The sequence below is a fragment of the Onychomys torridus genome, chromosome 18 (assembly GCF_903995425.1).
Source record: "Onychomys torridus chromosome 18, mOncTor1.1, whole genome shotgun sequence".
Classification (NCBI taxonomy): Eukaryota; Metazoa; Chordata; class Mammalia; order Rodentia; family Cricetidae; genus Onychomys; species Onychomys torridus.
Genome location: NC_050460.1, coordinates 62272235 through 62296996, shown reverse-complemented (window position 1 = coordinate 62296996; position 24762 = coordinate 62272235). Strand labels below are relative to the sequence as shown.

The 24762-nt window shown below is 54.0% G+C and overlaps 1 protein-coding gene across 2 annotated transcripts in view; it reads right to left on the bottom strand.

The window, feature by feature from the left end:
* Window positions 1–5826: 5826 nt before the first annotated feature.
* Window positions 5827–24762, bottom strand: part of Mdga1 (MAM domain containing glycosylphosphatidylinositol anchor 1) — a 56014-nt gene continuing 37078 nt past the window's right edge. The window contains exons 5-17 of one of the 2 annotated variants that reach the window (XM_036167548.1): window positions 24145–24277; window positions 23669–23938; window positions 20993–21322; window positions 17166–17462; window positions 16482–16769; window positions 14983–15134; window positions 14006–14183; window positions 13734–13757; window positions 12634–12786; window positions 12097–12231; window positions 8009–8139; window positions 7695–7803; window positions 5827–7139 (exon numbers count right to left, since the gene is read on the bottom strand). In XM_036167548.1, coding sequence (XP_036023441.1) covers window positions 7048–7139; window positions 7695–7803; window positions 8009–8139; window positions 12097–12231; window positions 12634–12786; window positions 13734–13757; window positions 14006–14183; window positions 14983–15134; window positions 16482–16769; window positions 17166–17462; window positions 20993–21322; window positions 23669–23938; window positions 24145–24277 — 2292 coding nt within the window. In that variant the 3' untranslated portion in view covers window positions 5827–7047. The remainder of the gene's footprint in view (window positions 7140–7694; window positions 7804–8008; window positions 8140–12096; window positions 12232–12633; window positions 12787–13733; window positions 13758–14005; window positions 14184–14982; window positions 15135–16481; window positions 16770–17165; window positions 17463–20992; window positions 21323–23668; window positions 23939–24144; window positions 24278–24762) is intronic. The other variant, XM_036167549.1, reaches the window with a different exon arrangement.

The window sequence follows — 24762 nt, the reverse complement described above, 5'->3', positions numbered from 1 at the left end:
AAGTAACCTCTCACCCACACTCCTGTTAGTAGCCCCCCAAAATAAACAAGAACCTCATTGATTCACCAAATTGGATCTTAGACCAACGGCTTCTTTGGTCTGTCGAGGGCTCCCTTTCTGAGGTCAGTAGACATGTACGTTGCCTCTCCCCAGAGTCTCTCACTCTTCAGTTAACATGAGCAAACAGAGACTATGCTTCTGCACGTGACCTCACCTACCTGGATCCTGGTATCAAGACCTAGGGCCCTTGGCCAAGGTCAACCGGAGGACTTTCATGGTGCACGCGCCATACAACAGTGACCCTGGAATGGATGGCCACTTTAGGAAGGGTGGAGAAGAAAGGGCTCATGGGAGCCACCTGCCCCTTGCCTCTTGAAGTGGGTCTACCCACAAGCTCTCTAAAAATGGCAGAACCGCATGTTAGCCATGTTGTATACCTATGACCCCTTCCTTCAGCCCAGTTGATTAGCTCAGAGGTGGCACGCAGGCAGCTAGTCAACAGGTTGCTCAAGTGTGTGTGTTTGGAGGTACAACAGCAGTCAGGCCAGCAGCCACTTCTCTTGAGAGGATGAGTCAGTGGGTGCTGGCAGCTGCCACAGGAAGCTCCTGTAGGAGAAATGGAGCTGAGGTCCTGCTACCCGCTTGGCTGGAGTTCTGAGGGAGCCGACGTGAGTCAGGAGAGGAGCTGTGTGGTGGGATGGAGATGATGAATCATTCAGGCCAGGTTAACTCTTGCACTGGTAACAGGTGAACTAGCCCCTACCTCATGTCCCATGATGAGCCGGTCAGAAATTCAGGCAGATGTGTTCTGCACTGCACCAGCTGGAGCAATGGCTGGTCCGGAGTCCAAATGGCTCCACGCCCACATCTTCTGGTGCTTTGGCAGAAATGGTTAGCAGACCAAGCCCAGCTGGGATGGTCGGGGGTGGGGTGAGGGGGGGGGGGGGGACTCCCTGCCTCCTGGTAGTCTCGGTAGAGTCCGGTGCATGGTGGCTCTGGGACAGGACAGCTTGGAAAGTCGCATTCAGTTGTACAAAAAAAATCGCTAAGACCAGTGCAGACTGGAGGAGAAGGGACTCAGGCTCTGCCTCTCCCCTGGAAATGTAAGGAAGGATTTCCGGCTATCTTTACCTCACAGCAGGAGCTAGAAGTTTCTATAGCTGATGGCCTCAGCTCTTAGTTCTACCTTGAACCCAGAACCCCATGTAGCACAGGTCACCATCTCTGTCACAGTTCAACTCATGTTGGTATTTTGGAGTCTGTCCCTCTTGGTGTGTGTGTGTGTGTGTGTGTGTGTGTGTGTGTGTGTGTATCTCTAGAGAGTTTAAATTTTCTAGTTCCTTGTGAGCCAGACTACCCAAGCTATAAGCCTCTAGCCAGGTGTGTCCGTAAGAAGGTGTCTAGGCAGAGAGTCCTCAGCTTGTTGCCTTGTGAAGCCTCAGTTTCCCCAAGTGAAACATGGGCCTGGTGACTCTAACCACCTCAGTCATTGCAACCAAGTAACAAACAGAATCTTCTGCCACTTGCTCATCTCCCTACAGTCTCCATCATGACACCCATCCAGATGTGACCGTTGCTCCTCAAGCACCCCCAGCAGTGTGGGTCACCCTTGCCACTGCCTGTCCCGAGGCCTCAGCAAGCCCACTTCTCCTGAGGAGAGCTGAGGAAGAAGCAGAAGTGACTGAGACAGACCTCGAGGCTCTGAAGTCCTAGCAATCTGAGGCACCTGGACAATAGGAAAGACAGACGTGTGATGATTTGGGGCAAGTGCCCCCAAATACCACAGCACTATATCCCAGTGTTAAAATTTTATTTTTAATTACGTGCATGTGTGTCTATGTGTGGGTATGTGCACATGTGTGTGCAGGTGCCTGCAGAGTCCAGAAGAGGGCACCAGATCCCTTGGAGCTAGAGTTCCCAGTGGTTATCAGCCACCCCATGCTCGGGAATTGAACCTGGGTCCTTGGCAAGGGCAGTGTGAGGTCTTGCACCTGAACCTTCTCTCAACAGCCCCCCAACACATGCTAATTTTTTTAAATTTTATTTTAAGACAGGGTCTCACTAAACCGCTCAGGTTGGCCATGAACTCATTCTGATGTAGGCCAGCCTGGCCTCGAACTCAAGAGCCTCCTGCTTCAGCCTCCCACGTTCTGGGATTGCAAGCATGCTCCACACTTAACTGAATGTCCGAAGCCCCGGACCCCCATGCTCTTTGCCAGCCCCCTGCTTTCACGATCTACTTCTTGGCATCAGTCTTGGCTCCGGGTCTACCTCCCCCACCGGATGGGAGACTCCATGCCATCGCAGCAGAGCATGTGTCTGTGTGACGAAGGAACAGAAACAAGGACTCGCCGTGGGCTGACAGGACGCAGGTATCCTCTGTCTAGGTCACAGTGACGGGTGGCAAAGAGAAGCAAGGCTGCCCCTGCCCTGCTTGTCTCCTCGCTCTCTCCCTCCCTGAAGCCCAACACATGCAGGCTGACCCTGAGTTCTAGAACACTGCGTCTTTATTGATTGAAACAACCGCGGCCGCAACTAGAGGTTACATTTTGGGATTCGTGGGAGGGAGAAAGATGGGCAATGGAGGAACAGAAGTGGGTGGAGACAGAGAGCAAGGCGAAGGGGTGAGGCAAGGTCGTGAGACCCAAGACGACCCCAAGGCATGTCACCCGTGAGTGGGTGGGTCTCCTGTTGTGCTTTTACCTCAGTAGCAGGGTGGGCGGGGCAGACACATGGGCCTGGGTATATGGGGAGGGGTTGGCTTTCCTCCCATCTATGAGGCCCCAGGACTGGAACAGTCTCCTCTTTCCTGTCCCTTAGGGGCTGGGGATAAGGACTTGATGAGCAGGATGCCCTGGGGCAGGGGGAGGTGGTGGTGCTTAGGGATGCCCTGGGGCAGGGGGAGGTGGTGGTGCTTAGGGATGCCCTGGGGCAGGGGGAGGTGGTGGTGCTTAGGGATGCCCTGGGGCAGGGGGTGGTGGTGGTGGTGCTTAGGGATGCCCTGGGGCAGCCCCCCTCCTGCCCAACTGGGCCGAGATGGGGGGAAGTGGGGTGTCTGGATGGAGAGCAAGAAGGTGCTAGGAGGGGGAGCATTTCTAACAGGGCCCCTGGGCAATGAAGGCTGGCCACACATGGAAAGGAGAGGGATGGGAATAGGCAGGTGCCTTCTCTCTGAACCTCAGCTTTCTCACCTGTACAATGGGCACACCGGGTTAGATGCCTCTAAGGTCCCTTCCAGTGCTAAGGGTCAAGAGGTCTCCAGAAAAGAGTGGTCCTTCTGCCCATACACAACACACACACACACACACACACACACACACACACACACACACACACAGCACTGACAGAACAGAAGGCAGCCAGAATCTGAGCTCAGCCAATGGCCTGTAGGAACTCTCAAGTACAGGTTCACCCATCACACTCCTAGGACATTCCCGGGGAACCCCCTCCCCACCCCAGCCCCATGGAGCCGTCCATGCAGAGGAAAACCCAAGGACACTGCATGTCCTCTGCAGCCTTCCTGGTCCTGGGGAGGATGTCGGGGAGGATAAGGACACCAGCATCTGCTAGCCTTGGTGCCCAGCCCAGCCTCCTGTGCAGACAGCAGCGGCCAGTGGAGAAACAAAGTCTCCTCTGTCTGGATCCTGGAGGAGGAGCAGCGGCTGCAGCCAGTGTTGACAAAGAAATGGCAGCTTCCACGTGGCACCGTGCTGTCCAGGGGCTTGGAGTGACTGTGGCCTGGGAGAAGCCAGAATAGGACATGGAGACGGTTTCTCTCTCAAAAAATCCTCGTGACACCTGTCACGGGTGTGACAGGCCCAGCAGCATCGACGACAGCGCCCGTTGCCCGGAGAAGGGTCAGTTCCGCTCAGCCGCCTGGTGAGCAGTTCCCAGGAGCAGTGGCAGGTGCCGGCGACGCCCCCCGGGGCTGCAGCTAGACTTCCAAGGCTGGAGCCGGCCCCGCCCCTCCCCGTTCCAGCGTCTGCATCTGTGCCATGAGCTGCCCGCATGGTTAAGACTCATGCTGGCTCTGCTGGCCTGAACAGGTACGTCCACAGAACAGGAGAAAGACAGTGACTGGGAAAGAGGGGATGAAGGGAGGAATGAGCCCGGAGGAGCAGGCTTGGTTTTCAGATGAATGGCGCGCAACCCCGGGAGCTTCCCTATGGTCCCAGGAGCATCACAGTCAAGCTGAAACTACGGTTGCTATTCAGTACCTGGTCCCAAGAATCCCTTTCTCCCCCCACTCCCCAAGACTCTAACCTGCAGGGGCCAGGGGTAAAAGGGCCCCAGAACCCTGAGAGCTGGCTCTGGGATCCCTGTTTTAAGGCCACAATTTTCCTCAGTTCCCTCAACACAGAGAGGGTGAGGCTGCCACTGAAGAGATTCGCTAGATCCCGTCAGCCTGGTCTCCCTGGACTGGGGTGTTCACAGGTCACCTGACGCACAAGGATACATATAGGAATGCTGATTCACAGGCATCCATGTGCAAAGAGTTCCTACCCTACAGCTATACTGAGGTTCTCAGCCCCTACACACATCTAAGAGCTTCCAGTACACACGCATATTGACATCACAGCTCCTGCACACCACGGCCTCACACAGACATGCACACTCCGGCCTTACCCATTTGCACACAAGGGTAGGCTTCTTAGCAGACAGGCTTTGTAATCTCAGGCCACACATCCTCAGGCATGGCTGCTCTCACCACAGGGAAGATTGTGGAATATGGATGGGACCAATGCATACTGTGTACCTTTCCTGTGTCTGGCTCTGAGACATACGGTTACCATAATAGAGCAGTCAGGACAATGGACGGATGTGGGGGAGCAGGCTTAGGGTGGGGTGGGAACTCTGAGGAGGAAGAAGTGGAGCTGTTTCTCCAGCATGGCACTGGCCCAGGGGTCCTGGAGTTGAGAGGATGTGAGTTTCCCCTCTTGGGGAGTCCTAAGAGTCTTCTCAGTGTTCCTAATGCCAGGCTGCATTCCCACACCATTAAATCTCACCCTCACTCTCAAGCATTCGTACTTTTAGAAAGACCCCTGGAGAGTCGGTTCTATAGCCAGGGCTTATAGAATCCATTCCACCTGGTTTCCACCTTAGTCTCCCTTACAAGAGTGGAGGAGGGGCTCAGAGGGGGAGGGGCTTGCAGTCTAGCTGGGGCCACAGACTCCACACAGATGGGACAGTTAGGGAGCAATACCGGTAGATGCCATGGAAGCGTGTCCTGGAGACCAGAGAAACTCACTTCAGAGGCCTCCAAAAGGGCCAGGAAGGCAGCCACTCTGGTTGGGTACCAGAAAGTCTGGCTGTAGCCTGGCCTGATAACCCAGTGGCCCATGATGATGATGATGATGATGATGATGATGATGGTGGTGATGACATAAGCCAGGTGGAGTTGGGGGCTGGGCGCAAGGATCCTGATCCTCAGTGTGCCTCCCGGTGCTGTGGTGCTGCTGGGGTCCCAACCTCTTCTCTGCAGCTGCCCCCCCGCAAATGCACAGAGAAGAACCCTGTATCCCACCTCCGGCCAAGGGGCTAGCCTTGGGGCCAGCTCTGAGTTCTTTGTCATCCACAGGAGATGAAAGATTTAGTCTGTGGCAGGCAGTCTGAGACTGTAAATAAGGCCAGCACCCCACAAACATACTGTGTCATTAAGATGAAAATGCACAGTCACCCATGGGGATGGGGCTTATTATGCTCAACCTCATATTCCTGTACACACCCGTCCAGGGATGTACACAGTGGTACATGGACACAGATAAGCACACACACACACACACACACACACACACACACACACACACACACACACACACACTCTCTCTCTCTCTCTCTCTTACACATTCAGAGACACACAGACACACCACATGCGCGTGTATAGACTCATTCAAGAAGGGGCTAGGATTCTGCTCTCCCACAGAAGCTGGGCAGGGGGTAAAGTGGAACAAAGAGGAAAGTTCTAGATCCTATCCCATCAATTTCAAGCTCCAAGGGCAAAGCTCTCCCCAGCTCCCAGGGAACAAAGAGACACAGCCATCTCCATCCATCACCCCAGAGCTCCCGGGCTGACTAGACAGTGTCCTATCCTCCTTGGGCCCCTCCTTCCCGAACTCCCTGTCAGACTAAATACCTAAGAACCAGGGGATCCACTCCACTCATGAGTTCATGGTTCTCTGTGGGAACATGGAATCACAAGAGGCAGGAGGGGAAGACTCTGTTCCTCTCAAAGCCAAGCCCCACCTGGGAACATGGCATGGACACCTCTCACACGCCCAGCTTCTCCAGAAGTCCCAAGCTAGGACTATCTGGAGTGGGGGCAGGATGGGAGGCTCAGTCCTCACACTGCACATACCCTAAGCCCTGTGCTGGGTCCGTTCCAAGTGGGCACAGTGGGGAGGGGGGGGGGTATTGACATCTCAGGGACAGGATGATCTGAGTTGACTGGAACCTCACCCATCCAGCCTGTCTCCACACTCTGGGGACAGCTGTCTTCAGCAGGTACCCCTTCCTTCTCAGTCAGAGAGGTCCCACCTGGCCTGCCTCTGACCCCTGTGACCACCATCTGAGCAGCACAAGTCTGATGTGTGTGCCCACATCCAGCTCCCTTCTGGCAAGCCTCTGGGCTGGAGTTCGGCCTGGAGTCAGGGGACAGGGCAAGGTCAGAAACAGTGCAGTGTAGCCAAGATGAGGCCAGCGTGGCACCAAGGTCCTCGGAGGTGTCGGGCGCCATCCAGGTAAGTCCCTTGTCTCCATAGTAAAGAAGGTGCTGGCAGGTCGGATAGAAACTTGTGCTTTAATATATCTCTGTGTGTGTGTGTGTGTGTGTGTGTGTGTGTGTGTGTGTGTGTGTGTGTTGAACAACCATCAGAGCCTGGCCTGGCCTCTGTCCGTGTTCTCCGATCATCCTTGCAGCCAATGAAGGCCCCCTCCCTGGCGGGCCGGCCCCGCCCCTGGGCACCCCGGCTGGCAGGGGTCAGTCTTTGGTACGATGTGGACACTTTGGTGTGCCGGGGGCAGGGTGGGGTAGGGGCCACACAGCTCTCATCATCTCTGCAATGCCAAGAGGAAGATGGCCATGGATCCCCAAAGCTGCAGGCTGGACAGGCTGGGGGCTCCGCTGCCTGGCATCACCACCACTGCGACACAAGACAGAGAAGAAACAGGCCGGGGCTCCGGTTAGCTCCAGCAGGGGTAGGGAGAGACAGAGAGATAGGCCGTGAGAGGCCCCACGACTTTGCTGCTTCTCTTCTGGGGGTGAAGGATGCCTCAGGGTAGGCGTTCCCACAGTTAGCTCACACAGACACACTCATGAGGGTTAACTGGGTGTGCGTCTGTTCATGCTCACTCAGACAGAGCAAAGGACTTGACCTCAGTGAGCCTCAGTTTCTTCACCTACAAAATGGGTCTAGTAGTATTTGATATCCTGGGGAGCTGCAAGGAACATTAAGAGAAGCCTGCTACGCAGGTTTCTGCCCTGTGCCTGGTACACAGTCGTTGCTCAGACAACCGGAGCCACAGTATATACCATGGACAAGCCAGTAAGCTAGGGCCAGTGGGCCTCCGTCCGTCCTCCATTTTCCTCACAGCCTGACTCAGGGTAGTGCCCAAGTGGGCACTTATGAGCAGTTCTCGTCACCCAGGCATCCTAAACCCCCCACCCACCATCCCCCAACCCACTTCAGGTCACATACCTTTGTTGGGATCCATCTGCCTCCGGGGACATTCTCCCTTCTTCAATGTGACATCATCTATGGCAATATCCCCCAGGTAGCCCGAGCCTCGAACCCCCTCAAAAATAATCTGGGGTGGGGTCAGAGAGCAGGGGGAAGGGTTGGGGAAGTTGGGCCTGGCACCAGAGCCTCCCCACCCCTTCACCTCAGGCTACCTGGAAGCCCCCCATCCCCTGCCTTAACCGCCCCCTCCAGGAACCTGCACAGGACCTCCCTAAGAGCTTCTGGCCAGGGCAGCCACCTGCCTTAGGAACAGCCTTCACCAACTGACTCACCTGGAAAGGCCCACTGGGGTTGATGGGCACATGGGCCTGCTGCCACACATTGCCCTTATTGCCACTGAGGGACCAGGCATGTGTATCTAGAGCGCCTTTGTTCCTGGACCGCACCAGAAGGTTGAGGGAGCCTGTGGCAGGAGAAGGGAGAGGGTGGTGAGGCTGGCAATGACATCCTGGCCTTCCCATCTCCCTTAAGTTGGCCTCTCCCACCTCACCATTGCCCAGAGCACTGCCCTGCTTAAGGGGGCCTGTTCCTGTCCCCAAACCAGCTTGCAGAGATCTTTCCTCAATGAATCAGGCCAGGTGCATGGTGGACACACACACACACTCACACACACACCCTGCCATCCCCAGCTAGGAGAGAAACCATCCCAGAACAGGTGCATCCCTCACCTCAGCTCAGACAGGATTCTCAGAGCACAAGTGCATACCCACACGGTATGTGGTAACCATTTTTAATTTATTTGTAAGGTTTTAAAAATTTTATACAGAGAGATTTATTTTATAGATGCATTAGGCATCTTCCTGCCATCTTTTTGGACACTGACCCTGGAGCTCACTGATTGACAGCTTGCTTAGCAAACCCCTGGGATTTGCCTGTCTTGGTCCCCACCTCCCCACCCCACTGCCACTCAGCTTTTTCATGGGTGCTGAGGATCTGAACTCAGGTCCTCATGCTTGAGCAGCAAACACTTTACTGAGCCATCTCCCCAGCTCCTTATCTGGATGTCTTATGTATTGGGTAAAGCTACCCTTCCGAGTCACGCTCTCTCTAATACTGATGCTAGGATGAAGCTAAAAAACAACGCTGAAACACAGAATGGGTTTATTTAAAGATGTAAATCTGGGGGCTACATGGCTATGGTGAATACAATCAGGGTAAGATTCGGAGGGCGCCAGCCTATGGGTGCAGCCTCGGGGATCTGGATCCTAAGAGTGCTGAGGGGCACTTGGAGAACATCCGGCCGCAGCTTCCTGAAAGTCACACCGATGCTCTAAGTGTCCCCTGGATGTCTTTCAGCCCTTCTCCACCACTCCCATGGCACAAGAGACCTGGCTCTGCAGGAAAGGGAAATCCATCTTCAGAGGCGCCTGGTGGCTGGCATTTCCATGGAGTTGCCCACAGACGAAGCTGCACCATCTGGGACACCAGATAGACAGACACCTCCCTCTCCCCCACTGGGGGGAGAGTCACCAAATGTTACCTGCCTTGGATGAAAGGAGTTGGCTGAGACCAAGGAGAGCTGACGAGACACAAAGTTTAGGGACAGCTGGTGCCCAAAGCTGCCAGGCACAGTACGTGTGTGTTGGGGGGGGGGTTACATAGCAGAGCCAGGTCTGGGGGACATGCTAAAGGCTCAGGGCTGGCAGGGCCTTATCAGGCAGGCATGGGCCCCTAAGAGGGCAGCTACTTGTCCCAGCAGAATAGGAAATGGCCACCCTGGCTTCAGCAGGGCTCAGATCTATTATTTTTTAGGGTCCTTATAAGCACTCAACTACAAAACAATTTTGTTTATCTTGGGCTACATGGAACCCTGTCTCAAAAACAATCTTTTAAAAAGATGTATTCATTTGTAATTTATGTGTTTGAGTGTTGGCCTGCATGCATGTATGTGCACATGTGTCTGATGCCAACAGAGGTCAGAAGAGGGCATCAGATGACCCCAAACAGGAGTTACGGACCATTTTGGGCCATCACGTGGGTGTCAGGAATTGAACTCAGGTCCTCTTCAAGAACAGCAAGCATTTCTTAACTGCTACACCATCTTATTAGTGGGATCAGTGAGCTCCAGGTTCAGTGAGAGACCCTTTCTCAAAAATTAAGGTTAGCTGGGTGTGGTGGCACAGGCCTTTAATTCCAACACACAGAAGGCAAAGGAAGGTGGATCTCTGGGAGTTTGAGGCCAGCTTGGTCTATACAGTGAGCTCCAGGCCAGCCAGGGCTACATAAAAAGACTGCCTCAAAACAAGACAAAACAAAAAGCAAATAAGGTAGAACTTGACAGAGGAGCGATGCCTGAGGTTGATCTCCAAACTCCACCTACGGGTGCACACACACAGACCTGCACACATGCAGCCCCCGTACACACGCAACCCCCGTCCCCCCACAATCACACACATGCAAAGCAAAAAGCAATTTGAGGACAGGGGAGGGCAGCTGTGTTAGGTTTGCCTCAGGAGACCTGAGTAAAGGACGGAGTGCCAGGCCAGGCCAGAGGCCGTCCTGAGCAAAGCCCTCAGAGGCAGGAATGTGCCTGGAGTAGTCAAGCAAGGGATGGGACGCCAGTGTCAGCTGGCAGCAAACAGGACCAGAGAGGGGTCAGAACTGTGTCCGGCATGAGAGACCTGAAGATGGCCACAGGAATGGTCAGAGGGTCCTGGGCAGAGGAGAAGCATGATCTGGGATGGAGTCTGCCCACAGCTGGATAGTTTCATTTGTTCATGGGATGTGTTTCACCTCTGGAATAGCCCACTCCTGACCCATCGATCTGACGACGGGAGTCCCCCTTAGCTGGCCTCAAAGCTGCCTGCCTCCTCATCCCTTGGCTGCTAGTGTTTGCTCCACTCCTGGGAAGCCCAGAGCAAGGTCTGTGTGTCTGTCCTCTCAGGCTGTCTGTCACCCTAATTCCCCTAGACTTATATCCTCTATGATCCCCAGACACCTGGACGCCCAGGACCACTCTGAAGGTGTGGTGACGGTGACCCACCATCCCCATTTGCCTGGGGCTAGGGTGGCTCAGTACTAAGATGGGGGAGTCTAGAAGGAACTTACTGCTCTGAAACTCCGTGCCAACAGGGGCACACAGCCAGGGGCCCCATCTTTCTCACCCCAGGGGAAGCTTCTCACAGAGTCCAGCCAGACCCAGCCACGGTGCTGGCCTGAGCAGATGGTTGGGGGCGGGGCTCTGTGAGTGCAGAGTCTCCTATCCCACCCCATCCTGGCTCCCCGATTCGGCTTGGCCCTCCTCCCTCAATGTGGAGACTTCTCCTGGGTGGAACTTAAAGTCGCTCCCTCTGCTGTGCAGCAGAGAGGGGCATACAGGGGCCATGAAGCAGCTTCCGTGGACTGATAAGGAAGAATTGCCAGGATGATGGATGGTCCAGAGGGAGACGGTGAGTATAAAAACAGAGTATAAAACAGTGGGGAGAGAGAGAGAGAGAGAGACACCGTGCACTGCCTTCTGTAGTGACGGCAGGACCAGGAAGAGCGGGAGGTATTTACTGAACTCTTATAGCTTTTGGTCCCTGTAAAATGCATTAGCTCTGCTGCAGGTTAAAAAACAAAACAAAACAACAAAACAAAACACTTTGTTGTTGTTGTTTTGTTGTTGTTTTGTTTTTAAAGACAGGGTCTCACTATATATATAGTCCTGGCTGGCTTGGAACTGGCTATGTAGGTCAGTTCCCACAGGGCTGGGATCAAAGGCATGCATGGCCACACCCAGTGTAAACAGCACATTCACCAGTCTTCACGTTCACAGCAGTCTCCCAGGCCCAGCCTCCAGACAGACCCTGTGTTCCTTGTCATCTGCTGCCCCGGTGCTGTCCCTCCACTACCACAGTAGTCACCAACTCCTATCAGATGCCATTAGCGGTCAGATTTGCCGGTTCCCCTAGACTGAAGGACAGGGACTTGTCCATCTCTTGCATCAAAGCGACTGGTGCTGGCACATGGTAGCGGCGGCTGTGCTGGTGAGCTCAGGGATGAAAAGTGATGCTTCCCCCCATCTCCCTCCCCGTCCAGTGGTCCTTACATCCCTTTCATACTTAGGGAGCAGTACCTCCCCTCTCAGCTCAGGAAGACACACCTTTCCAGTGCTGTGTTTTAAGATCCTTGAGGAAACGCTTAAGCTCTCTGAATTGTGTGGACCCCAGTACCTGCTTGCAAGCAGTCGATACACAACCAAAACAGCTGAGGTGTAGTCCCCATCCTCAGCACCACTTGCCCACAATTCCCCGACCCCTACTCCCAGATTAGCCGACTTGAGAAGCTCAGGCCTCCTTGGGAAGTCCTCTGAGCTTTCTGTGGCTCCCTTATCCTCCCCAGGCAGCTCACACAGTCAATGTCATGGTCTCCAACTCACCGATGTGTTTCCCATACATGTGGTAGAAGAAAGAGACACAGTAGAACTTGGCGCTGGCATTGTACAGGGGACTCACCAGCCTTGCTCGGTCCCCCAGCTCCCGGGGTCTGGATGTCTCAATGAACATGTAATAGCCTGAAGTGAAAGGGGGGGGGAGTGTACTAGCAACCTCTCCTCAGCCACCCAGCCTCCGTCCAGCTGATTCCCGACCCCCCCCCCCCCCCCCCCACCCCCCCCACCCCCACCTCCACCCCCACCCCCCCCACTTGGTCTTTAGACCTAGCACAAGCTGCCAAAAGCCCATCCCCACCGAGTTCAGAAGTCCCCAGTTCCACGGACAATTTCTTCCGGCCTGATCTTCAATCAGGCCAGAGTTCTGTTGCCCTCAGACTGGAGACCCCTGAGACAGGGCATGTCTCCCTCAGAGGGTCCCCAAGGATTGTATGTGTCTCCCTTCACTCTTCAGACTGGGGCTCCACAGGCCTAGGGTTTTGCCAGAGGCCATCCTCTATTCCTAGCGACAGGCCATGTCCTCACCTTCAGGGGTGCCACTGATGTCGGTAGGGGGACCAGTATTAGGAGAACGCTTGGGATTCTGGGTAAGAGCATTCTGCCGAGTCCAGTCAAAGTTGTCTGTCAGATCCTGGGTGTAACCGCAGATCTTCTCATCCTCGAAGTGGCAGGTGTTGTCTGTGTGGAGGGCACAGGGGGTGAGACAAATAGCCCCCTTGTCTGTCTTTGCCCTCCCCTTAACATCCGTAAGCCAACTCTAAATAATCTAAACAATGGGTCCGGGACTTCAGGGCCAGAGAGACCAGGCAGTATGTGGGGGAGGGCCAAATTTATTCAGGAACAGAACTCCAGCCCTCTGGTTTAAGAGTTCCTTCCAGAATAATGATTCTAGACACATACAATAAAATGCACAGGGACTTCAAAGGAAATCAATTATATTGAAATACAGTTGTCAAAATATTCTTGTAATCTGTTCTATAATAACAGGCCTCTTTATTATGTAATTAAATCACAAGATCTAGTGTTAGGTCTAATAACTACCATGGTTCTGCAATACTAATGAATGGAGATGACATTTACAGATGTCTGCAACAACTGTAAGGCTACGGGGAAACACTGGGTATCTGCGGATGACAAAGTAACAGGTGCTGATTATTCTGCTGTGGCTTGTTGTCTACGCTCATCGTTAAAGAACAAATTTCTGCCAGAAGCTGGGAAAATAAAGAACTAACAATGCACCTCTTCAGATTCAGACACCCTTGAGTTCTCTGCAGAGGCCCCTTGCAGAAGTCCAGCAGCACAGATTGGCACCCTTGCTCCCTGTCTTCCCTAAGGTGCTTTCTGTTTAGGGAATTTACTGCAGAAACAGATGAAACCAGGAAGCCCGACTTTTCCATTCCTTTGGCGGGCCCTGCCCTCCCTCCACCAAACGTACAGTCTTTGAGCGCCCGAATAAACTCTGATTGCAAAGCATCTCCAGCCCCATCCTCTGCTGCTGGCCCTTCTCCATGGAAACACTGGAAGAAGTTATTTTTCTCTCTGAGTGTCTCTTAAGGTCCCTATATCCCATCAGGAGAGCCTCTGTGCCCATAAAGGGTGGGGGAAGTTAAGGACTGGGGTCTCACCTGATAGGTTGGGCGAGTTGATGGCTGAAAAAGAAAAAAACACAAAAACAAAAACAAAAAAAAAAAAAAGTGAGAATTAAGGTGTATGGCTGTGCAAAGTGCGCCCGGGCTGGGGGGGGGGGGGGGTCAGTGGGGAAGGGTCTTCGGAGGCAGGACTGGGGACCAATGGGGTGCTCCAAGTTCAAGGGCTGTGTAGGAGGGGTATATGCGATGGGCCCACCCTTCCTGCAGCCGCCAGGGCTGCCGCCGCCGCCGCCACCACCATCACCTACGCTCTGTGTAGTGGATGATTCGGGAAGCCATGTCACCAGCCCCAAAGGTGGTGTAGGGTGTGAGGCGGATCTCATAGCTGTGGGGCACACGAAGGTCAGTCAGGATGTACTCCAGCAGCTGCCCCTTCTCCACACGGCGCACAGGGATGGCCTTGACCAAGGCATTGTGCTGGTTCAACTGTGGATACAGGAGAATTCCCAGATGCTCAGCAGGCCATAAGCCTCCCCTGGAGGGGCAGCCCAGGCCCTGGAATGCTTTGGGGGAGCAGAAAGAGCAAAGAGCTGGGACATCAGGCCCTTGGTTTCCCCGTCTTTGAGATGGAACATTCTGCTGTTCCAGGTCCCCTCCCAGGATGCCACTGTACTAGCAAGGATGTATAGCGGTATACCATAGCAACAGGTAACAGGGACAATTAGTGTGTCCTGGGCACTACAACATGCTTAAGCTCCATAACTCACCTAATTCTCAAAACAACGATCCTCTAAGATAAAATAGAAACATTATCCCACTTCACAGAGAAAGAAATGAGGGTCAAAAGAGCTGTATGCTTACTAAACTCTTTAGAAGCTGCCCCGCCCCCAGGCCCTGTCCGCAAGGGCCAGTCTTCCCCCATCTCTTGGCGGGACCACATAGATTGGACCGGGCAGGCACGAGAGTAGCTCATGGACCCAGGCTCTGTCCCACAGAGATCCTGCCCTCCCCTGGACACCAGAGTGGATGCCCATTCTATAAGTCATACTGGTCTCGCCCTGCACTCAGCCGTCTTATTCTGGTTCTCAGGCGTACCCAGGGACAGTATGGAGGGCACAGTATGCTCAGAGGCTCCCAGCTCTGCCTGCTACATCTGGACTCTTCCTCTGCCTCAGAAAAGTTGCCCAGACAGGAGGGACTGTGTCCGGGAACTCCTCCCTGTCCTTATTTCTAGGACCCGCCACGGTACCATGCCCCATTGCCCGTGCCTCATGCCCTGGCCCACCTGGCGGATGCTGAGTCTGTAGTTGATCACAGGGTCCACGGCGTCCGGCTCCCTCTGTGTCCACTGCAGCACATAGGAGTAGTTCTTGGACAGCTTGTGGCTGCGGGTGGGGTTGGGGGTGTCGAAGTAAAACTCCGGGCTGTAGGCTTTGGCTGAGAGGTCAGGGAGGGGGGCCATGGGGCCGTGGAGGGCGGAGGTGGGAGAGACAGGGAGAGAGGAGCCATGGGAAAAGCGGGGTCAGAGGTGGGGGCAACAAAGAGAAAGGGGTGTCGTGAGGAGAGTTGGCGTTGGGAGGAGCGGGGATGGGGAGGATGCAGGTGAAGTGGAGGGTGGAGATGGGGGGGGGATTGTAAATTCCGAGAGGGGATGTTGGTGAGAACATCCAGGAAAGGCCAAGGAAGAAACAGAGGATGGTTGGTGGAGATGAGGGTCAGGCATATAGAGAGGAAAGGAAGAAGAAATGATAGGTGGAGGTCAAAAGGTGAGGAGACAGGGAAAATGGGAGAACAGGGGAAGGGAAGGAGGTGGGAAATGTCACTGGGGCCTCTGGCTGGCAAAGTTGAGTGGGTGGGGAGAGGCCCGGGAGGTCTGGCCCTGCCGTTTGAGAGGACCTGAGTAGTACAAGAGTCGAAGGGGGCACCCAGTGCCTCGGAGGGGCTATTGGGAAATCTGGGGGTGCCAGGCAGCCGGCAAACAGGTCTCCCAGGCTCACGGCCACCAGATCTGGCAGGAAGGCAGCTCTCACAAAGGAGAGGAGAAATGAGAGACCATTGGCCACCCAGGCAGCCCGGCTATTGTCCTCCCCATGCCTTTCTGTCCCCCATCCTGGCCCACCAGCAGCCCTGCGGGCTCACAAGGAGAGGCCTGATACAAAAGAGCAGTTGAGAAGGATGCCTGAGCACCTGACAGCCTGCATCCCTAGGGGAGGAGGGCTGGGGGACTTGTGTTCTGGCTAGCCCAGCCTCACCCCGACGACATTCCCCAGCTTTTTAGGGGCACCTTCTACCCCCAGGTTTATAAACGGGGTACCCAATGGTTTTCCCCTTTCACAATCTCTGAGGCCAAGGACCATGGAGGAACGGCTAGAGTTATGGCTGAGATGAGACAGGGCCCAAGTTTTGAGTGTAGGTGGGGTTGGAGGGACAGGAGCACTGGGCTGGACGAGGCTGAAGGGGTCTAAATCTGGTCGTTTGCAGAGACTGGATGGGAAAGGGGGCGTGGCTGTAGGAGGCCAAAGAAAGGGACGGGTCACCAGCCAGGAGCCTTAAGAGGGGGGGGCGTGACCTTGAGGGAGCCGGCCTTCAAGAGGAGGTCAAAGATTGGATCTGGGCTCCACGGGGCGAGGTCTACACCTGGCACGGGCAGGTGTCGGAAGGACAAACGCCTAAGACTGCAGGAACTAGATGCCCAGCCAAGGTGTGGCAGGGCCGCAGGGGGCGGAGCCTGGCCCCAGGTGGGCGTGGGCGGGAAGGCGTGGGCGGGGCCGACCGGACACTCACCCGAGACCTGGAAGAGGCAGGTGGCTGAGCCCACGTCGTTGGAGACGCTGCACTCGTAGCTGCCGCTGCTGTCCCGGGTCAGGGCGTCCAGGCGCAGCTCGGCGTGATCGGTGGCCTCGGCGGCGGCGGCAGGGACAACGGGCGGCGGGGGCAGCAGCTGTCCTTTGAAGCGCCACACGGCCGAGGCGATGCGCTGGGGGCTGCCGCGCAGGAGCGAGCAGCGCAGGAGCACCGGCCGGCCCAGCGCCTGGCGCACGTCCTGGGAACTGGGCTCCACCTCTGGCGGGACTGGGGACCAGGGCTGCGGTCAGTAGGACCGTGGAGGAGGAGGCTTACTTGTCCCCCTAATCCCGTGACCCTGGCCTGGGAGCATCTCAGGGCCAATACACACTCGCAACTCATTCATACAACAGCCAGGCTCAGACTGGGCCCCTGGCTGTGCCTCAGTGGGGTCCCTCGACCTACAACACTGTAACGAAAGCCCGCACCGCGCGCGGGGCGCCGCGGAGCTTGGAGAACTGTCTCTAGACCTAGTTCAAATCCAAGCCTTGCCGTGCAAACTGAGGCAAATTACTTAACTTCCCTGGGCCTCGGCGGAGGGATCGTCAAAGAGTTTTTGGGTGTGCAAGCAGTCGGTGAAGGGGTGGGGTTGGCCTAGGCTGGGTGTCTGGGGAGGGGACTCACAGTGCACCGTCAGCTGCACCTGAGCCTCCCGGGATCGCACGTTGAAGCCGTTGTAACGCGCCGTCTGGCAGCGGTAGGTGCCGCTCATGTCGCGGCTCACGCGCTCCAGCCGCAGCTTCCCATCCGGAGTCTCTTCCAGGGCCAGCCCTGAGGGCAGCAGGGCGGCCTCCTTGTCCACGCGGGACCACAGCACCGGCGGCCGGGGCTTGCCGCGCACTTCACACTGGAGCTCGGCAGGAGAGCCCTCGCGCACTGTCACCACCGAGCGGCCCTTGGGCACACTGATGGTGGGCGGCACTGGAGGAGGGTGGAGAGGGGTGGACGGAGTTAGGGACCCCTGGTCTCTGAGGTGGGGCTCTGCCTATCCCCTTTATCCAGCCCGTGGGCCCCACGGTCCCTCGGAATGTCCAGAGCACGGCGCAGTGGCCTTCCCCATCTCTCCACTCCTGGCATTGCCACCTCAGGCTCTCCGGTTAGAAAGAGCCCTGCAGTCAGCCTAACCATTCCCTAACATTCACACAGGGGGGCCCTGCTTTTTCTTTTCTTTTTTCTTCTTGCACACGCGGGAGGGTGAGAAAGGATCTCTTGTAGGCCACCTTTGTAGCTGGCCTTGAACTTGCTGTGTAGCGGAGGCTAGCTTTAAACTCATCCTCCTGCGTCCGACTCTCAAGCACTTTTAACCTCTCCCTTCCCAGCCCTTCTAGCCCTTCGCCCCTTAGAGATTTATTTGGGATATGTATTTATGTGTATATGCGTGTGTATGTACACGTGCATGCATTGGCCAAAGATCAAGGGCCCCGGATCCGCGGGAACTGGAGTTACAGAGGGTTGTGAGCCACCCTGGATCTCCAACAGGGATGTTGGGAACCAAACTCCCGTCCTTTACAAGAGCCAGCAAGTACCCTTAACCACTGAGCCATCTCTCCAGCTTTTCTTGCCTACAGTATCAGCACACCATAAGTCTAGCTCCCAACATCCTGTAGCCCTTCTTCCAAAATAATGACACTTGGTTTCAGAAGGGCGCGCCACCCAGACTAAAGACTACATTTCCCAGCATGCCTCTGAATAAATACTGACCAATGGGATATTAAAGAAAATAAAGGTCTGCAGGTCATAAGGCAGTTCACTGGCTGCAGGTGGAACTGCCATCATGGAGGAGGTGACAAGAAGTACTTGGCACCTAGAGTCCTGAGGACTTTAGGAGACCGCTATCCTAAACCAGTCGACTCACCAGCCGACCTTTACACGATGAAGCCACAGACATCTAGCACGCCCAGGATGGAGCCTGAGCTGTTTGTATACATGCTCAGCCAGTGGCACTGCGACTGAGTCACACATACACACACCCACGCTTAATTCACTGTTAATTAGAGTTCTGTTTGTCACAGCTGAACCCACTCCACCCCAACACACTGCCAAATGAAGGGTTTTGAGAAGACCTCCCTGGGTCTTAACCCACATCAAACATTTTATCATTAAATGTCAAGTATTGAACATTAAATATAATTAAATATAGAGTAATGATTTGTAAATAACTATAGAAACCAGGAGAGGGTCCAGTTATCAACTGTGCCCTGCCAACATTTGAGCATCTATTGGCTTCCATTCCACAGCTTTCTCTTTGTATTTTGGAGCCGGTTCATTCATTCCCCCCCAACCCCCCACCCACCCTCTGGGTTTAAATCGTTCCCAGAGGCGTTTACAAGGCTTCTATGCTCCAGGCATCCGACCTGTGAGCCAAATGCAGAAACAGCCATAGGCCCCTTCCCTCAGTCAGAAACTTCCTAGCTCTGAAGCCTTCCAGGTCCCCCAGGATGAAGAGATCCCCTCCCATGCGCCCTCAGGTTAAAGCTCTATACTTGGGCTCTGGGGAGAAGGTCCTCAGACTCTGGCCTCCATCATTCCCCAGCTTCAACTCCCATCTGTGCCCTGGCAAGCCCCAGCTGCATGACTCAACTTTGTGAGGAATCTTCTCACCTACCCCAAGACACACCTAGTCTCCTACACTGTGCAACTCTGTATTCTTTCTTCTTGCTGTACTCCTTCTGGGTTTATGTCCTCACCTGGCAGAGCCCACAGCACCCTCCAAGACTCACGTGGAACACACCTCCTAGAGAAAGCTGCCTCTGGCTTCCTAGGCAGCCTGGCTTCCCTTCACTAGCGTCTCCTTTACAGACCCCTCCTCTGCCTCCCAGGCAAGAGTTCCAGCATTTTCTCTGCTCCCTCCCTTCTCCTAACAGCCCTAGCTCCCCTGTCCAGACAGCGAGTTCTGAGGCAAGGGCTGGCCATGCTGGAGTCTGGGTTCTTAGCTTCCCACAGCTTTGCACAAAGTACTCTGCAAAACGACTCTTTGGTCTTGGTGGAGTTCCGATCCACTCTGAGTGGGGTCCTACTGAAGTCCATCTCCTTTTAGAAGCCTCTTCTGGACTCTCCACTCACTGGGTTTCCCTGTGTGCAGAGGGTCCTTGGAGGCCACTGGGTCTAATTGCCCACCAAGAAAAACTGAGGACAGAGCTTAAGTGCCAAAGGAGGAAATATTCATAACGATTTAAGAGTGTTGTCATTGTATTGATAGGTCATGTGGCTCGCCAGCCAAGATCAGCTCGCTTCTTAGGAGAAGGTCCAGGAGCCCTCTTCCAAAAACCACCCTCCAGCCTCATGTCATCCTCCTACAGTGCCGAGCACAGAAGGCCCCTGCCCAGGCTCTCACCCCAGCTCCACAGCTTGCTAAGTCTCTCAAACTCGTTTCTAAGGCACGCTTCTTCCTCAGTAAAACGAGAAAATAAATTGCTACCCCCAACCGGCCAGTGAGCTAACTCCGTGGTAAAGGCACTTGCTGCCAAACCTGACCTCCTGGGTTTGATCTCTGGGACCCCCATAGTAGAAGGAGAGAACCAACTCCAGCAAGCTGTCCTCTGGCTTCCACACGTGCACCACAGAACATGTCTACACATGCACAGCCACACAAAATAAATGAGTAAAATAATGGAAAAAAAAAAAAAAACCATGCCACCCCATAAAATGAGTCACAGAGGTGAATGAAGAAATCATATGCTCATAAGAACACACAGTGAATATTCAATTTCCTATTATCAACTCATTGTATTATAATAATTATTATAAGAATAAAGACCTAACTCTTCACCATGGCCCATCATAAGATGCATTCTGTCCTCTCAAAATCCATCTATTGTCATCCTAATGCTAGTGTATGAACAAAATGAGACTATTTTGGAGGCAGGCCTCTGAAGGCTGAAGTCAATGGGACCTCCCCTAATCCAGTCTAGGACACAGATATGAACAGGGAGAAGATGCCACCAGCCAGCCAGGGAGCCCAACCCTGCTGGCACCTTGACCTCCATGGCTGAGAAGTCCACAGGGCGGCCTCTCCGAGCTGGTACTACTCCACTCTCCTAGCCAGTGTCTCTCTTCCACCCTACAGATGACCAGTGGGCTCTCCCACCGCAGCAATTCTGGATACACAGTCTTTGTGGTCTCGCTGCTTAGCAGAATCTTGCTCCTCCCCCCCCCCCCCAGATCTCATTCACATTACAGTTTTGAGTGGTACGTTTATTCACAAACTGTCTGGAATAACCTCATCTTCCCATCACGTTCAAGGAACACAGCATCTCCCCTTTCCAGCCCTCTACCCAAAGGCCCGTCACGGAGCCTGGCTATGTATGACAGGGACCTAACAAGTGTGTGTGGCATGAACAAATGGTGTCCTCTTCCCATTAGACATCCACTTGCAAATTGCTGTGCCTCCCCTATGCACCTCCCCCCATTTGGGGCCTTCCCAGCTCCCCCTCAGCTCCCAAAGGCCCCACCTGTCTCGGAGGAGATGTTGACCTCAATGCTGAGGTCAGGCACTGGTGATCCTGGGAAAGAAGCCAAGCACAAATAAGTGCCGTAGTCACTGAAGTGCAGGTCAATGAGCTCCAGGCTGCTGGTGACGGCGGGCAGCTCAGGGTCATTGCGGGTCACCAACAGGCGCTTGGACATGCGTGCCGGCTTGCCATTTTTGAACCACTGGTAGGCCACCTTCTCCTGGGGCACCGCATCCACGTGGCATGAAAGCTTCAGGTCCTGACCGAGTTGAATGTTCTCGCTCTCTTTGATCACGTCGGGGGTGATCTGGAATGTGGCATTCTTCAAGGCTGCAAGGAGAAGGGGAGCGAGGAAGGGCTGGGGCTGACCCAAGGATGGGTATCCATGTCCTACCCCGGCTTCTCCTCTCAAATTGGCTGCACCCCAGCCCTGTCTGGAAATGGTTCCAATGGCTCAGAGGTGTTTTAATAGCTCTGAAGAGCTCTCTGCAGAAAAGCGAGGTTGGTGCTGACTCCAGGCATTATTAATGAGCACACTCCATCAGTGAGAGGTGCTGGCCCTGGTGTCACACATGGATCAGTGCATCTAACCCATCCCTGTCTCTGGACGGAACTGGGGCTCAGCCGGTCTGACTTGTACCTTCAAAGCCTTCTTGACCACACACTGCTTTGTTTTCATTTGTGTTTTAAACCTTGCATATACAAAGTACTGATAAAGAAGGGAAACCTGAGACTTGGTAGCTGCTCTATCCAGCGTGGATCATAAAGAAACCGAAGAGCAATTCATTGAACTCCCCCCCACACACACACACACACACACCCCGTACTGTCTGATTCTTTACAAGACTGTGAATTTTTTTTTTTTTTGATCATAAAAAGCCAACACGATGATCTTGCATGCAATTGCACAACATCACATGGTTCAGAGAACTAAGGGTCCGGATGCTTTTCAAAATGTGGGTCTTCCGTTTGAAGTCAGTTAAAGTCCCTTAATAGGCAAGGCGCTAACTTGGCAGAACACTGGTATAGTGGCTTGGAGATCAGCCTGGGGCTGGACAAGGTAGGCTGCAGAGCCACCCTGAGAGGTGATACCGCAGCTACAAACATCCAGAAAGATCTCACCACCCCAGGGTTTCCAGGTCAAGTGGGATCAGGTGGAGACAGCTCATCTTTGATGGGGAGTGTGCTGAGGAAGAGAAAGCTGGGATCAGAGAGCTCCAGTCTCGTTAATTTATTTCTCAATCCGAGTCAAATTGAAGAGAATCGTCTTCTTGCTGAGGGGAGACTCGGGAAGAGACTGGTCAGTGAGAGACGGACTCAGAGGCCAGTCTGAGGAGGCTCAGTTATGTTTGCCAACACCTGTACTTGACTTTCAAGCCTCAAGATCTGGGAATAAGCCTGGGTCTTTTTCTTTTTTTACTTGTTTGTTCTTTTAAAAATTTATTTTAGATGTGTATGAGCATTTGCCTACGTGTGTACATATGTGCTCCAAGTGTGTGCACAGTACCCTTGGAGGCCAGAAGGAGGTCTCCTCCCTCAGAACTGGAATTACCTGTGTCTGTAAGCCACAGTGTGGGTGCTTGGAACTGAATTCAGGTCCTCTGTAAGAGCAGCGAGTGCGCTTAAATGCTGAGCCATCTTTCCAGTTCATGTTTTTGTTTTTTGAGACTGGGTCTCAGGCAGCCCAGGCTAGCCTTGGACTTCCTATGTAGCCAAGGATGACCTTGACTCCTAATTTTTCTGCCTCTACCTCTCAAGTGCTGGGATGACAGGCCTGTGCCATCATGACCTGAAAGTTTGGGTCTTTAAAAAAAATCCCCTAACACTGCACAATCAAAGGAGAAGAGGAGGAGGAGATGAAGAGGAAGAAGAGGAAGAGGAGGAGGAGGAGGAGGAGGAGGAGGAGGAGGAGGAGGAGGAGGAGGAGAAGAAGAAGAAGAAGAAGAAGAAGAAGAAGAAGAAGAAGAAGAAGAAGAAGAAGAAGAAGAAGAAGAAAGAAGAAGCAAACTCCAGATTACAACAAGCAGCTAATGAAGGCAACCAAGGCTGAGAGTTAGTGAGGAACACATCTGGACTTCTTTAGATCTTGTTTAAGTTTGATATTTTTTTACATTTAATAAATTATCTTCAGATTCACTGATACCCTATGCTACTAAAGATTTTCACATATACAGAAAACCTTTAATCCCAGCACTTGGAAGGCAGAAGCAGGTGGATCTCTGTGAGTTGGAGGAAAGCCTGGTCTATATAGTAAATCTCAGGCCAGCCAGAGCTACATAGTGAGACACTGTCTCAAAAAAATTTTTAATGCATATATAACTACAGAAATGTATGTTATTGTCACTTAAATTTGGCCAATCTGCAGATAGAAAGCCAGGAAATTTCCCTTGAAGCCTACAGTACCCACTTTTTTTTTTTCTCTAGCCTCTGTTTACCAATCTAAATGAAACACCATCAGTATCAGCCCTTCTCGTAAATTACAAATTGCAGTTTTTCTGCCCCTGATGGTAGACTGCTGAATTGCAGGGAAATCAGAGTGCCTAGACCCTGGCTCCCTGACACAACTCATCCTCTGTAACAAACAGATGGTTCCCTCTCCCAGCTCCCCTGCAGTCCCTGAAGGACAGAGACCCTGTTCACCGCACAACCTCCCACCAACCCCTCTGGGTCACATACATCGCACCAGCAGGTTGACCGTCTTCTTGGCTGGGTTGCCTACGTTGTTGGTGGCCGTACAGTTGTAGTAGCCAGAGTCCCGGGCCTGCACTGAAGGGATGCTGAGGGTGCCACCCTGAGCCAGAGCACCCAGGGGCAGTGGGCCAGGTCCGTGGGACCAGTGCAGCTGGGGGAGGGGATCTCCACCAGTCAGTAGACACCGCACTGTCACGTTCTCCCCAGGGTTCACCACCAGAGTTTCGTTCACAGACAGCTTCAAGGCTGGCGGTGCTGAGGGGACAAGGAGGTTGGGTCTCAGGAGACTTCCAGGGCTAAATGAGAGGGAGATGAGGGGACAGAGAAACTTGGGTAGGGGGAGAGGTCAGGGACACTCTGGCAGGGATGAGAGAAACCCAGGAATGGATGTTGGAGAGGAAGATCTGGGCAGTAGGGTGGGGAGCTGGGCTAAGTAAGTGTGGGCGGGGCTGCGCCTGTACCTGTGGTGTTGGTGAGCCGGAAGGTGATGGCCTTGTCTGGGATGCCACACACGTTACGCACGGACACCTGGCAGGTGTAGCTGGCATAGTCTTGGGGCCGCAGGTTCTTCAGCTTCAAGACCTTTGTCTCCCCCTGGATGGCAGTGGATCACTGGAGTAAGGACTTGCTTGGGTCTCATGGGGTCCCCTACATCCATTCATCTACACCACACCACAGTCCACAGGCAATTCCTACTCTAGTTCTTATCTCCTCAAGCCCTACCCGCACCTAGGAAGCCACCATACTCCTGACAGTGCTTGCACGGGCTTCTCTGGGGCAGAGGCAGCCTTGGTGCACACTGTCCAGGATTGGGCCTCAGTGTTTCCTTCTGGGAAGAGGAGGCGTGAGCAGGGAATACCGTTGTGGCTTGTAATCCACACAACAAGGGACTGGCCCACGGGCCACATAAGGCCTTGGCTGACAGTCACTTTGGAAAGCCCTCCCTAGCAGAATGGCTTAGCCTCCATCCCTTGGAACCACGTGCAGGGAGGTATGGACCGGGAGGCCTTCCCACGCCAGCTCCTGTAGCATCCGCTCATGGGTCCCTATCTCAGCCACAGTAGCAGGCACAGATAGTT